The 16,922-nt window shown below is 36.5% G+C and overlaps 1 protein-coding gene and 1 long non-coding RNA gene across 4 annotated transcripts in view; one reads left to right on the top strand and one right to left on the bottom strand.

Moving 5' to 3' along the window:
* Positions 1-16,922, top strand: part of DHX29 (DExH-box helicase 29) — a 48,132-nt gene that overhangs the window by 4,523 nt on the left and 26,687 nt on the right. For all 3 annotated transcript variants that reach the window (XR_013379737.1, XM_077897812.1, XM_077897811.1), the window contains exons 2-10: positions 3,188-3,261; positions 4,464-4,577; positions 5,491-5,620; positions 6,322-6,464; positions 8,206-8,334; positions 11,829-11,955; positions 12,653-12,811; positions 15,229-15,394; positions 15,646-15,769. Coding sequence is in view for 2 of the 3 variants with exons in the window: in XM_077897812.1 (XP_077753938.1) it covers positions 3,188-3,261; positions 4,464-4,577; positions 5,491-5,620; positions 6,322-6,464; positions 8,206-8,334; positions 11,829-11,955; positions 12,653-12,811; positions 15,229-15,394; positions 15,646-15,769 (1,166 nt within the window). In the remaining variant the exon portion in view is untranslated. The remainder of the gene's footprint in view (positions 1-3,187; positions 3,262-4,463; positions 4,578-5,490; positions 5,621-6,321; positions 6,465-8,205; positions 8,335-11,828; positions 11,956-12,652; positions 12,812-15,228; positions 15,395-15,645; positions 15,770-16,922) is intronic.
* On the bottom strand, positions 11,079-16,799 carry LOC144314093 (uncharacterized). Its single transcript, XR_013379756.1, has 3 exons — positions 16,732-16,799; positions 11,348-11,503; positions 11,079-11,262 (listed from the first exon to the last, which is right to left on the bottom strand). It is a non-coding gene; the product is annotated as an uncharacterized LOC144314093 (long non-coding RNA).

The following is a 16,922-nucleotide window of genomic DNA, read 5'->3' as shown; positions in this document are numbered from 1 at the left end:
CCTTACTTGCAGTAGATTTCCAGTAACTCCCTCTGTGTGAAACAGAATACCACAGTTTATGGGAAGACCCAAAGTCATGGGTCTTTAAGCAGCAAGGAAAGTAACTTTCATAAATCATGTGCACGTTATTTGGCAAAAGAATGGGAACCATCTTTATACCATGGCCCATTGACTTAGAATTGCATTTGAGGGCGGCAGGGGTGGCTCAGCGGTTTAGTGCCGCCTTCAGCCCAGGGCCTGATCTGGAGTCCTGGGATCGAGTCCCACGTCAGGCTCTCTGCATGGAGCCTGCTTCTCCCTCTGCCTGTGTCTCTGTGCCTCTCTCTGTCCCCCCCGTCTCTCAATAAATAAATAAAATCTTAAAGAAAAAAAAAAAAAAAGAATTGCATTTGAAAATAGGCTTACCAATTTATAAATTTGAATATCTGGGTTTTTTTGGTGCCTTCAATTTTTCCTAAGTAACACGTTTTTGTTTTTGTTTTTAAGATTTTATTTATTTACTCATAAGAGACACATTTGAATATGGTGGTAGGGAGCTGTTAGATTGACATTCTGAAAGTTGGCAGCTGACAGGAAAAGATAGCAAAAAAGCACCAAATGGAAAATTAGAACAGTTTCAGGGAATTGAGTAAGCACAGTCTTTTTAATAGCCTCTGCATTCCTCCAGGGACAATAATAGATATTCATAGTAGGTAATACCTCATAAAAAGCTTCGAATTTTGCTGTTTGAATATGTATTGAGAAGAATTTGAAATAGAAAGGGCCTTACTGGTTTACTTGATTTAATTTGTAATATCTCTGTAGCAAGATCTCATTGTTTCATTTCCTCAGCATATTGTGTAAAATGAAAACATACCTACTTTTAGGGACTGTTTTTGACCCCCAATGTGCAGCAGTATTTATGTACATTCTCCTGATTTTCTGGGAACTCAGCTTTTCTTTTATTTGCCCTCTGGAAGTTCACAGTTTAAGCTGACTTCAAGGAAATGATGTGACTGGATGTCTTAGGTAGATCGGTTGGAGGAAACAAATGAGAGCTTACTGCAATCTTCAGAGCTTCTTACTTACTTCAGTCTTTACTAACAACAACAAAAAATAAAAGAATTTACTATTTCACCTCTATCAATAACACATCAACCTGGAACAACTTCTCAGTGTAGTCTTGGTTAAAAAAACTCATACACCTGTACCTTTTCCAAAACGGTAATAATTGGATCCCTTTAATGATTTGGGGACTTGTAAACTCTCATTAATATGCTAAATTTGGTTTTTTTTTAATTTTTTTTAATTTTTTATTTATTTATGATAGGCACACAGTGAGAGAGAGAGAGAGGCAGAGACACAGGCAGAGGGAGAAGCAGGCTCCATGCACCGGAAGCCCGACGTGGGATTCGATCCCGGGTCTCCAGGATCGCGCCCTGGGCCAAAGGCAGGCGCCAAACCGCTGCGCCACCCAGGGATCCCCAATATGCTAAATTTGTGAACAGGTTTACAGCATTTGATGAGACCTCACAGAAATGGCTAAGGACTATTGAAAATGTGCTCTAATTTATGACTATTGATATGAGCAAGGTTACTAGGATTAAAGTTTAATGCTAAAAGATAAGGAAATTAACCATACTGTGCCTTTTTTTTTTCATAAAAAGTGTTTATATTAACTTGTCATGGGTTTGTCATTTTTATGAATTGATGAATATTTAAATTTTTTTCCTTTTTATTTACAATATGGTCTATATCAGTGTTATAATTCACGTGAACAAAAAGTATTTTGGGATCATCACTGATTTTTTTTTTAAACAATTTGGAAATTTTTAAAATTTTTTTTAAGGATTTTATTTATTCATGAGAGACACAGAGAGAGAGAGAGAGAGAAAGAGAGAGAGGCAGAGACACAAGGAGAGGGAGAAGCAGGCTCCATGCAGGGAGCCTGACCTGGGACTCTATCCATGCAGGCTGCCCTTGTCACTGATTTTTTTTTTATTTTTTTTTTTATTTTTCTAATAATAAATTTATTTTTTATTGGTGTTCAATTTGCCAACATACAGAATAACACCCAGTGCTCATCCCGTCAAGTGCCCACCATCCAGTCACCCCCACCCCCCGCCCTCCTCCCCTTCCACCACCCCTAGTTCGTTTCCCAGAGTTAGGAGTCTTCCAAGTTCTGTCTCCCTTTCTGATATTTCCCGCTTATTTTTTCTCCTTTCCCCTTTATTCCCTTTCACTATTATTTATATTCCCCAAATGAATGAGACTATATAATGTTTGTCCTTGTCACTGATTTTTAAGAGAGTGAGGGGATCATGAGACCAAAGGTTTGAAAATACTATTTATTCCTTGGTTGTTCATTGGTAGGGAGCTAGTGATATGCATAGCATTTCTTTTGGTTGGAATAGAATTAACATCTGTAGTGGGTTGAGTAGTGTCATGTTGCCTCCCCACCCAAAGTTCATTTGTACCTGGAACCTCAGGACGTGACCTTATTTGGAAATAAGGTCTTTATAGATATAATTAGTCAAGGATCTTGATATGAAATTATCCAATGACTAGTATCAGAGAAAAGAGGGATATTGGGACACAGACACACAGGAGATAAGGCTATGTGTAAAAAAGGAGGCAGGCAGACAAGGCAAGCAACTCCCGGGATCACCAGAATCAAGAAGAGGCGAGAAAGGATTCTTGTCTAGAGCTTGCAGGGAGTATGACAACTTGACTTTGGAGTTCTGGCCTCCAGAATTGTGAGAGAGATTTCTACTATAATTGGCCAACCAAGATTGTGGTAATTTGTCTTAGGGAACTAATACAGCAACCTTGGACACTATCAGTAGGAGATGATAGGAACTGCCAACCATCTTCTCCGCCAGGATTCTAATATCCTTTGAGAGGTCTTACTTCAGCCAAGTGCCAGGCAGAAAAGCATCTGATTGTAAAATATGAAGATAGATTTCATTTTAAAAATGTACAGGCCTTTGCTCTTTGGAAGTAACTGATTAACTTAGAGGATGCTAATTGGTAAAATGTTTTTGAAAACTTAGAGGTCATATTGCTACTTTGTAGATTATTTGGTGAAGTGGGGAAAAGGGCTGAAATAAAATATTTAATGTTTAGCAATTTTTAGAGGAAAATTAAAATAATGTAATAGCTATTAATGACCAAATTGCCTTGACTACTTATTGTCTGTTACATACAGGTCCGAAAATTTATAGTTTTAATTCTGCAAATGATTCTGGCAGTCCTGCTAATCTGGATAAATCTATTTTGAAAGTGAGTACTGAGTTTTGAGTCATTTCAAGAAATGTTCTCTTTGAAAAGGGGAAAAAAAAGATTTATTCTTAAGCATAAGAATTATGAAGTATTTAAAATTTTTGTAATAGTTAAATTAATTGCTGATCTGTACTAAATAGAAGTAAATCATAACACATATGTTGAACATCATAAAAAATTAAGGAAGATCTGGATAAGATCCAAATGTCTAAGGATAGTGTATGCATCCTTTCAGACCTGATTTAGTATACATTTCCAGCTTCCTCTCCGTTATTCTTCTCCACTTCAAATTTTACTTTAAATCTCATTGTTCCTCCAAATCACGCATGATTTATGACTCCAGGCTTTTGTCAGTGGCCTCTCTGCTTTAAAAGACCTACTTCCCCCTTCTCCATTTGTCTCTTCTGGAACCTCTAGGAAGTCCTTCATAACTCAGCAATTTTCCTACTGGTTCCATATTATTTTCATGAATCTTTTTAAATAATTGCTGCACTGGCTTGTAGTTTATCTTTTTATATAGGTTCCTCTGCTAGACTGAATTCCTGAATTATATTTTTGAGCATAGCTCATAGTAGGCATTCAATAAAGATGTAAAGAGAAGGTATCTTTGTTGGTAGATGTTTATGTGTTCTAGGTTAAAAATATGGAAAGAACATACGGAACAAAAATATGGAAGACAAAATGGCTAATAGAAAAGCAGGAATCAAACCCTGGAAGCCAAAAGAATTTGTGTGACCTAATTATTACTATTTATATAGTTTTTACTTTTACTTCATAGTTCTTTTTTTTAGTGTAGCATCCATTTTTTTTTTTCAAGCTGTGTGCTTGGGGTGGTTTACATTAAACAGATTTCTGGACTCCATTCCCAAGGATTCAGCTTGCTTAGGCTCAAACTTAAGAATTGGTCTTTACGAAAGCAATCCAAGGACAATATCTTGAGACCTACAGGTTTAAGAGGGGTTTTAAGAGGATTTTTTTCTTGCCATGTTGCTTTTTTCCATGTCACATTTTTTCTTAAATATATGGTACAGATATGGTCTAATGAATGGTAGTCTAAACTACAATAATTATTTACCTGATTTTCACTGAAATTCTTGGATTCATTGGTAGAGATCTAGAAAATTGTATTTTTTTCTAATTAATTGTTAAATATTGCTTAATAATTTAGATTCTAATTGATATGACCTTTTTGGCTTCAACAGGTAGTAATTAATCACAAACTAGAGCAAAGAATTATTGGAGTGATAAATGAACATAAAAAGCAAAATAATGACAAGGGAGTGATTTCTGGAAGACTGACTGCCAAAAAATTACAGGTATTTTGCAAACTTTTTTTTTAAGTATCTTATTTTTAGTGGAGCATTTTTAAGACCTCTCCACACATAAAGTGGTGAGATAAAATGACTTTTTTCAATTTCCATTGAGATTTTGTGTAGATCATTTCTGTCAGCAAGAATAGAGAAGGAATTGTGCCGGATACAAGTGTACACATTAAAATGGTGATATGAAAACTCAATTGCATTCCCCAAATTATATTAGACTCTGTAGTCGGCAATTTTGCTTACATCGTATCTGACATAGTCAATACCAGAAGGTACTTTGTCTTATTTTTCAAATGAAGAAATTTGGGCGTGGAAAGATTAGGACCCTATAACCGGAGATTGTTAGCAAGTAGCAGAGTAAGCAGAGTCTGAATTGGAATCCAGTTCTGCCCAGCTCTAAAGATCATGCTTTAGAAAGTACATTAAGATGCTTTACTTTATGTATGAACATGTTCATTGAAGCGCACTACTTACAATAAAAAGAGAAAACATCCTAAGTGGTCACAAATAGGAAAATGTATAATTAGACTATGATATGTCTACCCAATGGAATATTATGTAACTATTAAAAGTGATGAGTTTCTAATAACTTGGGATGATGCTTGTTACAGTATTAAGTAAAATTTGTTTTTACAAAGTCATAGAAAAATGAATGAAAGGAAACATACTACATTGCAAACAATACCTTTGGGTAGTTAGAATATGAGCAATGTCTCCAAGTCCTTTTTTAATTTATCCATAGTTGTCAAATTCTCCATTTGGTGAGCATATTTAACTCTTCTAACTAGAAGGGGGGAAAAGATTTAAAGTAAAATTTGTATCAGAGTTTCTGGTTTAAAATGAGTGGGAGAATAAAATTAATAATAAAAGAGAAAATAGAATGCCTTTTTCCATTTCGCTTTCATAGGATTTATACATGGCTTTACAAGCTTTTTCATTTAAGACTAAGGACATTGAAGATGCCATGACTAACACACTCTTACAAGGAGGTGATCTCCATTCTGCCTTGGATTGGCTCTGTTTAAATCTTTCAGATGGTAAGTAGTATCGTCATAAAATTCTTAACAGTTTCTAGAACCCTTTTGAAATAATTTCAGCATTTGTGACATTTGTATCAAGTTTTAAAATGTTTTCATTGTGTTATAATTACTTATTTTGCAAATGTTCTCACCCTTTTTCATTCTTTACAGTGTATTTTCAGAGGTTGTAGTCCATGCAAGAAGAAATTATATTTTGTGCTTACTTTCAGTTGTCAGTAATCATCTTACAAGGCAATTAATACAACAAATTTTCAAAGTTTGCCTGCCTATAACTTATCTGGCTGGTTTGGGTTCAGAAATTTGGGCCACCTGGCTTTGGATAAATTTGATTTAATGAGGGTTGTAATCTTTGGCAAGAAGCTGGAGTGCAAACGACTGAGTAAGGATCCTGCCATATACAATGACAGGCAACCAAAGAGTTGGGAAAGGTTCAAATCGTTTTATGAAAATTTAGAAGCCTAACACATTGAGTGTGAAATAAATGGCCAAAAAGAGGTGGGCTAGCTATCTGATGAGTGTTCCCATTCCTACTTTGACAGTAAAGCCAGGTTCATCATAGGATTTCTATTCTTAGGTGATGAGGGATGGAAGAAAGAAAGTAAGGTGCTGTTTGTCTAGGCAAGGTTGATGTGTATGTTTAATGAATGCAGATGCTTGTTTTATGTATCATATGCATGTTTTTTATTCTGATTTTTAAGATGCACTTCCTGAAGGATTCAGTCAAGAATTTGAAGAACAGCAACCTAAAAGTAGGCCAAAATTCCAGTCTCCTCAAATACCAGCCACTGTTTCCCCTCCATTGCAATCTAAAACCAAAAAACAAGAAGATACTAAGATTAAGGTAATTTAAAAATTAAACATTTGAAGTTGTATGAAATCAGAATGAAGCACATGTAACAGTTCATGAGTAGAAATACTAGGTTGCCATAAGATTTTTGCTTACTGAAAAAAAAAAAAAAGATTTTTGCTTATTGAAAATAATTCATTGGTTTGCCAGGCTTCTCTGTCACTATTTTAGTAATGTTTTGCTGCATAACAAAACACCCAAATATATAGTGGCTTAAACCAGCAATTAACTTCTTTAGATTCTGTAGTCTGGACTGGGCTCAGTTGGTTAGTCCTTCTATTCCATAAGTTATCTTCTTAGGCTGGAATATCCAAAATGGTTTCTTTACTCATAGGACTAGTGCCTCAGCTAGGGGGCTAGCCAGGCATTCCTCTTTCCACGTGGCCAATTCCAAAATACATGTGGAAGGGGATTACAGAAAGGCATGACTACTAGAAGGTGTACTTCACTAGGGCATTACACTTAAATAATCTGCGTATCATAAAACCTCTGTGAACGTGGTTAAACCTGGAGAACATTATGCTAAGTGAAATAAGCCAGTCATAGAAAGATACTACATGATTTCACTTATGCGACGTATCCAAAATAGTCAAATTCATAGAAGAGAATAGAATGGTATTTACTGTGAAGGGAGGAGAGGGGGAAGTGGGGAAATGTCTAATTGTTAAAAGTTTCATTTACACAAGATGAATAAGTTCTAGAGATCTGTGTAACATAATGCCTATAGTTAATACAATATTGTGCACTTTAGGGATGCCTGGGTGGCTCAGTGGTTGAGCATCTGCCTTGGACTCAGGCTCTTGGGATCAAGTCCCACATCGGGCTTCCTGCATGGAGCCTGCTTCTCCCTCTGCCTATGTCTCTGCCTCTCTCTCTCTGTGTCTCTCGTGAATAAATAAATAAAATCTTTAAAAAAAAATTTGTACACTGTAAAATATATTCAGAGGATAGATGACATGTTAAGTGTTTTTACTACAGCCACCACTCTTCACTCCCACCAACACACATGAACAAAAGAACAGGGGTTTGGAGATGATGGATAAGTTTAGTGCCTTGATTGTAGTGATCACGAGTGTATGCATATGTCCAAACTCATCAAAATGATAAGCTTAAATATACGTTACGATAAACTAGTATATAATTGATATATTAATATGCACATTAAATATGTACAATTTTGGGACGCCTGGATGGCTTAGTGGTTGAGCATCTGCCTTAGGCTCTGTGTGATCCTGGAGTCCTGGGATTGAGTCCCATGTCAGGCTCCCTGCATGGAGCCTGCTTCTCCCTCTGCATGTGTCTCTGCCTCTCTCTCTCTCTCTGTGTCTCTCATGAATAAGTAAAAAATCTTTTTAAAAAGACAAAATAAATAAATAAATATGTACACTTTTTAAATATATCAGTTATACCTCGGTAAAGCCTAAAAACAAAAACAAAAATCTGGACAGCATAATTGCCAGAAAACCACTGTTTTTAAGGCATAACGCTACTGTTTAACCATTCTTTTCTTTTTTTGCTTCTTTATATAAACATATTTTTTGGATTTTGCAGGTTTGGGCTTCTTAAAGTAATGTTGAATTCATTTGTCCTTCGTAGAACAGTATGTAATATTATTGAAGCTTATTTGTCTCCTGTTTATGAGTGTAAGAAAAAAATAGTAAAACAAGGACACTTAATGATAGTTTGACACCTTTTTCTAACTTTGGTTTTTTCAGTTATTTGTTTTTCCTTTCAGCCCAAAAAGGAAGAAAAAAATTTGGAAGTAAATATGAAAGAATGGATCTTGCGGTATGCTGAACAGCAGAATGAAGAAGAAAAGAGTGAGAATTCTAAAAGTTTAGAAGAGGAGGAAAAATTTGACCCTGTGAGTTAGAAATTTGTATTAGGCTTCTAGCTGGATAGTCATAGGCAACATATTTAACTTTTCTGTGACTTAGTTTTCACCTTTGTAATTAAAGAAATACCTACCTAAAAAAAGAAAGAAAGAAAGAAAGACCTCTAGGAGTTGATATGAAGATAAAACAAAATAAAACTTATAAATAGCAAAATAGCAATGGCACAGAATAACTGCTCAGTAGCTGTTACTTATAGTCCTCCCGTGTTTAAAGAGGTAATCATCAAATATTTTTAAATGATTATCATTTGTAGGGAGGGAGTATGCTAAATTCCTTGCATAATAAAAGGCACATTTCTTTACAGAGGATATCTGTGGACTGGTAAGAAAAAAACCTAGGTATCATAAGAGAAACTAAAAATGTAAGGTTAAATGGAAACATTGTAGGAAGAAAATATTACAATATCTATGTCTGACAGAAGAGTTCTGTCTAGAAATTATAAAGATGTTTTAAAAGGACAACAGACACTTTATGAAAACAGATGCATGGATGGCCAGTAAACATGTAAAAATAATTTCAAGATCATTAGTCGTCAGAGAAATGAAAACAAAACTTATAATGAGATACTATTTTATATTCATCAAAATGGCTATGATTAAAGAGTTGAGTAATACCAAGTATTGGGAGGGCATGGAGCAACAGGCACACTCAGACATTGATTTTGGGAGTGTAAAATAGTACATCCACTTTGGAAAACTGGCACTTTCTTATGAAGTTAAACATACACTTAACAAATGACCTAACAGTTTCATTCCTACGTATTTATTCAAGAAAAAAGAAAACATGTCCGGGAAAAAAACCTGCATGTAAAATTTCATAGCAGCCTTATATTCCTAATAGCCAAACACTGCAAGCAACTCTCTAAAGCATACTTGAATGAAGGAAGCCAGGCACAAATGAGTACATGTGTAATTATTATATTAAATTCTAGAAAAGTCATTCATGCAAAATCATTCAGTAGTGACAAAAAAGGCAGATCAGTGGTTGCTTGAATCCAGAGGCAGGAAAGGAAACTTTTGGGGATGATGAGGATGTTTTATATCTTTGTTATGATAGTGATTAAACAGATATATACATTTGTCAAACTCATTTACTTGTACACTCACATGGGTGCATTTTATTGTATGTAAATTATACCATAGTAAAATTGATTTAGAAAGAAAAAAGGGAAGTTGCAGAACCCACTTGTGTAATTTATTTGCATTCCTACGTATGCACAGAAAAGATCTGGGAAGATTTGCAAGAAGCTATTATTAATGATTAGGACTGGGGTGCTAGAAAGGGAGGGAGACCTCTTTTTTTAGACTCTTCTATATCCTATAAGCTTTTTTTTAACTATGTGCCTGTATTAAGCTAATACAAACAAAAAGAATTTAGGACAGTACAAGTCTATGTTGAGGTTCAAACAAGGTCTCTTCTGATTGGAGCATTTGCTTAAGCCTGCAAAGCCGAGGGTGGAACTTGAAGGGTGGATGGGGAGTGCACATGGGCAGGAAAAGGAAGATGGTCCAGATGGGTGAGACAGTATGAACAGGGTACAGAAGTGGAATTGTGTAAGGGGCCTTTGGGTGTTAGACAGTTAATGAGTCTATACAGAGCATAAAACGTAGATGAGTACTGCCAGGTAGGAGTAAACAGGTGAGTTTAGCTGACACCAAAAGATTTTGATGCCTAAAAAATGAATTTGATTTTTCCTCTTATGAAGAATCCCCGAAGCATGGGGGCAGGTGAATTATAAGGAGAATTTGATATTGTAGGTCAGATTTAGTAGTGTTTAGTAAAGGTGGTTTGGAACATTGAATAGCGTTCTAGGTGATTTGGAAAGGATAGGGAAGCCGTTTTGGTAGCTGTTGCACTTCCTCAGGTGTAAAATAATAAGACTCTGAATTGGAAAAGAACAGAAACCTTTAAAGCAAGAATCCAGAGAAACTGTTGATTTACCTAATACAAAGCTTAACAAAACCAAAAACAGATTTGCTGGTGGAGCAATGGTGTTATCAGTGGCAGAGGTAGGACTGCTGAAAGAATGAGTGTCATTTGGGTGACGAAGAGAAGAGAGCTAACCCTTCTACCTGGTAACACTGTATTGTATGTGTTCTACATAGAGTGGTCCCAGAATTCAGCTGCATGTGCAGACTTAGTTTATCTCTTGTTCCTTCATCTTTATAGTTCTGTTTCATAGCAGCATTATGCCCTTATCTTCTCCACCCCATACATTGATGCATCTCACCTGTCCCTTATCAATCTAAGGAAAAAAGCAGAAATTTGAGTTTAACTTAAAACTGTGTCTGTTTGGGATCCCTGGGTGGTGCAGCGGTTTGTCGCCTGCCTTTGGCCTGGGGCGCGATCCTGGAGACCCGGGATCGAATCCCATGTCGGGCTCCCGGTGCATGGAGCCTGCTTCTCCCTCTGCCTGTGTCTCTGCCTCTCTCTCTCTCTGTGTGTGACTATCATAAATAAATAAAAATTAAAAAAAAAAAAAACTGTGTTTGCTCAGCAGAGTCAGATTCTTAAGTTTTACTACTTCCCTTTTCCCCAGAGGCCTTTTTTTTTTTTTAATGTCCCTGACTCTTCTACAAGAAAGAGATTATCGGAAGATAACTTTCAAATGAGTATTATTATCTTATTACCGATACAGTCCTTTAAAAACATGTATTTATAAAATGCATAAAAATAAGATATTTTCCTTTTACAGAAATGAACTCACATTTACTTTTTATTCTGTAGTTTTTAAATTTTATTTAACATGTCACAGAAGTTCTCCATATGGATCACGCTCATTCTTTTACTCTCTCATTTTTTTTCTAGTAGCCAATTAATTTTTTCTGTAGATGTGGTACACACTTGGTTTGCAGTTTTTCTTCTTCAGGCAGTACTGCAGTATTGTTTATATGTACCTGCAAATTTGCACCTTTGTATTATTTCTCTGAGAAAAATTTCTATAAGTAGATGTGCTGGATCAAAGAATGAGATCAGGGATACCTGGGTGGCTCAGCGTTTGGCATCTGCCTTTGGCTCTCGGCGTGATCTCAGGATCGGTGATTGAGTCCTGTATCGGGCTCCTCACAGAGAGCCTGCTTCTCCCTCTGCCTGTGTCTCTGTCTCTCTCTGTGTCTCTCATGAATAAATAGATAAAGTCTTTAAAAAAAAAAAAAAAAGAAAAAACAAAGAATAAGATCAAAAGATCACAGGTGTTTTGTTTTTTTCTTAAGATTGTATTTATTCATGAGAGACACAGAGAGAGAGGCAGAGACATAGGCAGAGGGAGAAGCAGGTTCTATGGGGTGTCCAATGCGGGACTTGATCCCAGGACCTTGGGATCACGACCTGAGCTGAAGACAGACACTTAACCACTGAGCCACCCATGCACCCCAAAAGATTATAGGTTTTGATGTAATACATTGACAGTTGATTAACTCATTTTGTTCTTTTTTAAATTTCTGTATCATCTTATTTGGAACAGAATGAAAGATACTTGCATCTTGCAGCAAAACTTCTGGATGCAAAGGAGCAAGCAGCTACCTTTAAACTAGAAAAAAACAAGCAAGGCCAAAAAGAGGCTCAAGAAAAAATAAGGAAATTTCAAAGAGGTAAACACTTCCAAATTCTTAGATGTGTAAATGTCTTTTCGTTTTTGCTTTCCTAGCATGGAGATTGCCTCTTTTTAGTTTGTCTAACAGTTTATACATGGGATTGGGAGACTTTCTGTAACAAGCCAAATAAATATTGTAGATTGTACAGGCCATATAGACTCTCTCACAGTTACTGAACTCTGCTGTCACAGCATAAAAGTAGCCATGAACAATACATAAGTGAATGGCTGTGGTTTCATAAAACTTTATGGATTCTGAAATGGAAATTTCATATAATTTTCACATGTCATCATATATTTATTTTTTTTCAACTGGTTAAAAATATAAAAATCATTCTTAGCTTAAGAAACAGGTAGTGGGGCTAGATTTGACTGGCAGGCCGTAGTTTGTCAGTGTCTGATGTATATCATAAAATACCATCCTCCTTCAAGAAGGACAGGTGGATATAATTCCATGAGTATTAGTTACTAATAAGGATGTTTTTTCAGACCTTCTACTTCTGTTAAATAATTTCTTTAAAATGTGTGATGTGAAAATAAATTGCCTCCGACTTCTAGCACAAATTTTAAGTAGGAAGTGTTGAGTACCTGGTTACAAGGAAAAAGAAGGAATACTGTCTTTTTTAAAAAACATCTTTGCAAAGTAAACTCATAAAAAAACAAATACAACAAAGCATGATCTTTTTTCTTGGTAGAAATGGAAACTTTAGAAGACCATCCAGTATTCAATCCAGCCATAAAGATTTCACATCAACAGAATGAAAGGAAAAAGCCTCCTGTAGCCACAGAAGAGGAAAAGGCTTTGAACTTTAACTTATTTGAAAAATCTGTAGCTGCTACTGAGGAAGAGAAAGGTAAAATGAAGGGAAAGTGTTTCATGGTGTAAGTAATAAAATGTCAATGAAAATAAAATTGAGAAATGATGTTACTTTGCATTCTAGCAAACTGTATAAGCTGGCAGTAAAGTTAGGCTTCCACATACTTTCTTGGAAAAATAATAATTATGATAACTTTTATAGCATTTTATAATTTAACAGTATCTTGCTTCAGCCTCATCTCTTTCCAGTCCATCCTCCAAATTCCTGCCAGAATTCTTTCTGTAACACACATCTGAATGTGAGTTCCCTGTTAAAAACCCTTGATCCAAGCCCTTTATCATCGTATTGAAGACTGCATTCTGCCACAATCTGCCTTTCTGCCATATTCACCCATCTGTGTACTACAGCCATGTGTTATTTTGTGATTTTGCTCATCCTTTTAACTCCCTACTTGGCCGACCTTTCCCTTGCTTCAAGGCTCAACCCAAAACAGCACTTCTGGGGATCCCTGGGTGGCTCAGCGGTTTAGCGCCTGCCTTGGGTCCGGGGCGTGATCCTGGAGTCCCAGGATCGAGTCCCACATCAGGTTCCCTGCATGGAGCCTGCTTCTCCCTCTGCCTGTGTCTCTGCCTCTCTCTCTGTGTGTGTCTCTCATAAATAAATAAACAAAATCTTAAAAAAAAAAAAAAAAAAAGTACCTCTTTTAAGCCACCATGAGTCCTGCCGTGCCACCATGTGTGTAATCTTGCACTTATTTGTGCTAAGTAAATTATTGATATAGTTTATATTTATTTGTAATATAGTCAAGTCCTATACTAAATTGTCAGGTTTTTTTATAAGATTTTATTTATTTATTCACAAGAGACACACAGAGAGGCAGAGACATAGGTAGAGGGAGAAACAGGCTCCTCTAGGAGAGCCTGATGCAGGGTCCTGGGATCACACCCTGAGCGAAAGACGCTCAATCACTGAGCTATCCAGGAGTCCCTTCAATCTTTTTGATTATACATTGTTTCATAAATATTTATTGAATCTTTGTTCATAATGTCAATTGCTTTGTGTACAGTTATTAACAAATTAACCTAGTCCTGGCCCCCTTCAAGCATATGGTCTTATAGGGGAGGTAAGCTTCAAATATACATATGTATTTAATTATAAATTGTGATGTGTGCTATCAAAGCAAGACAACTGACTTCTAATGATAGAGATAAGGGGGCTAATGACTTGCTCTGAGATACAACAGATGATTAGGTGTCAGTCCAGTGACATGTTGATGGGAAGGGCCTTCTAGGGACACCTGGGTGGCTCAGTGGTTAAGCTCCTGCCTTCGGCTCAGGGCATGATCCTGGAGTCCCACGTCGGGCTCCCTGCGTGGAGCCTGCTTCTCCCTCTGCCTGTCTCTGCCTCTCTCTCTCTGTTTCTCATGAATAAATAAATAAAAGTAAAAAATAAAAATAAAAGGGCCTTCTAAGGAGGGAGATGGTACATTGGCAGTCTAAGGTGGAAAAGAGGGCAGTCCGGATGGCTCAGCGGTTTAGCGCCACCTTCAGCCCAGGATGTGATCCTGGAGACCCGGGATCGAGTCCCACATCGGGCTCCATCCATAGAGCCTGCTTATCCCTCTGCCTATATCTCTGTCTGTCTCTCTCTCTCTGTGTCTCTCATGAATAAATAAATAAAATCTTTAAAAATAATAATAATGTGGAAAAGATCTAGAGCAGACAATTCAACAGAACACTCTGACAAATATTCTGTATCTGAGTTAGCTAATATGGCAGCTACTAGCTAGATACGAGTACTGGTTGCTTAAAATGTGAATAATGCAACTGAGAAACTGAAAGTTTAATTGTAGTTAATTCAGGTTTGTCCTGTGGCTGTTGGCTACTGTATTAGGCCAGGCAGGCTCAGAGCAGTAGGGGAGGTAGCTGTCTTTCCTCCCTCCCACAGTTAGCTGTGGATGTAGTATAGTGAGCATGGTGGTAGAGTGGTAGCAGATAGGCAGAGATGGACCATAGAGAATTTGGAGTTTATTTTAGATGTAATATGAAGCCAATGAAGGTGGTTGTGGTGGTGGCAGCTGTTAAGCAGAGAAATTACGTCTGATTTTTATTTTTTTCCAAGATTACCCTTCCTATGTGGTAGGTAGTTCAGAGTACCCTAAATAATTCATCACATGGATAGTATCATAGATACTATCATACTATAGTATCATATCATACTATCCCAAGAAGTTACTCGGGATACTTTATGTTTAACAATTCAGATTTTCCGTGGTTCTATCCAATCAGGGGATTTCTTTACACCACTTGTAGAAGAGCAAGTTTTTCTCCTTTTTTCACTTGTTCTCTTCTAAAAGTCTTTTCCCCAAAATGAGAGGACTTTCATCACTCAAAAGAGATTCTACATTATTGCGTGATAATTTTTAAAGCATCAATCTTTGTCTGTCATTTTAGAGAAAAAGAAAGAACCTCATGATGTAAGAAATTTTGACTATACAGCTCGAAGCTGGACTGGAAAGTCTCCTAAACAATTTCTGATCGATTGGGTCAGGAAGAATCTTCCCAAGAGTCCAAATCCTTCCTTTGAAAAAGTTCCAGTAGGTAGATACTGGAAATGTAGGTATGTTTTTCTAACTGTGAATGAACTCTTAGAAAAATCTCTTTGTTTCTTCTGCGTTAAGTAGACATTCAGGAAGCTTGCTCATTCCACATTTCTGGGTGATAGTGCTGATCATTAATTATCTAGGTTCAGTGTCTTCCGTGGAAATATTATATTTAAATAATTAGATAAACTTAGGTTCAATGTTAATGGAATTCTGACTTGTTTTACTTCATTAATTTCATTTTAAAAATTCTTTGGCTTCTTTGCAGGGTAAGGGTAATCAAGTCTGAAGACGATGTACTGGTAGTGTGCCCTACAATCTTAACAGAAGATGGCATGCAAGCTCAGCACTTGGGAGCAACTCTAGCTCTTTATCGTTTAGTGAAAGGGCAGGTGAGACTTTTTAGACTGAGGTGTTTCAAAAATCATTTGTGGACTATATGTAGCCAACATAAAACTGGATGGGCAGGGGATCCCTGGGTGGCTCAGCAGTTTAACCCTGCCTTCAGCCCAGGGCATCATCCTGGAGTCCCGGGATCGAGTTTTGCATCAGGCTCCCTGCATGGAGCCTGCTTCTCCCTCTGCCTGTGTCTCTGCCTCTCTCTCTCTGTGTGTGTCTCATGAATAAATAAATAAAATCTTAAAAAAAAAAAAACTGGATGGGCATATGGAATGTAGTTTTTAATTATGGCCCTTGGTGCCAGTTTTTACTTACTGCTTCTTCAGATTAATCCTCATTTCTGCTTATTTATAATTTTGACTTCTCTCGCCCCTAAACATAGCTCAGTTTTTCTGTCCTTAGGGCAGAGGCTCTGAACCGTTTCAGTGGTTCACTTTTGCAAGCTATGCTATTTTATAGGTTAAGAGAAGTAGTACGAGATTGGTTGAAGTAAGGAGAATTTCTAAACAGTTTAATGTCTAAATGTTATCTCTCTTTAATGTTACATTTTCTCTCTGCTTTGAAAATGCAGTTTTCAGTTTAGGTTATATTGGTTGTAAGCTCTCAGGTTAAGGAAAAATTAAAGTATTACTAAAGGAAGCTCTTATTTTCTTGGATTGTTGAATTGTCAACATTTTTTTTTACAATAAACGTGTGTATCTTTTTTCATGGGAAATTGGAACCACTGGAAATTTTAGACCTTGTTGAAGTGGAACTCTAAGCAAGGTTCTTTTCCAGTTTCTGGCAGTAAAAGTTCTTAATGCCTTTATTTCCCTTATTTTGCTAAAAAGGTATCATAAGCTAAGCTTAATTGAGAAAACTGTTGTAGAAATAATTTTATACCACAGAATTAGAATAACTCAGATTGACTCCACTGTAGTTCATTTTAAATACTTTGACTAATAATCTTAAATACCTGCATCTCAGAGGGAGCTTTCTCTCAGAAATGCTTTATGGATCATCTTCATATTTACATAGCACCACTGCAGGAGTAAATAATAAAAATGTATTTAGTAGTTACCTGTGTTCCAGGAATGAGTACTTTTCATGCATTAACTGAAAGTGTACTTCAGAGTATATCTATAAAGGAGATACTAGCCCCCATTT

This window comes from Canis aureus, chromosome 5 (genome assembly GCF_053574225.1).
Source record: "Canis aureus isolate CA01 chromosome 5, VMU_Caureus_v.1.0, whole genome shotgun sequence".
Classification (NCBI taxonomy): Eukaryota; Metazoa; Chordata; class Mammalia; order Carnivora; family Canidae; genus Canis; species Canis aureus.
Note: the sequence above shows the minus strand (reverse complement) of the source record. Positions and strands in the feature narration are given on the sequence as shown.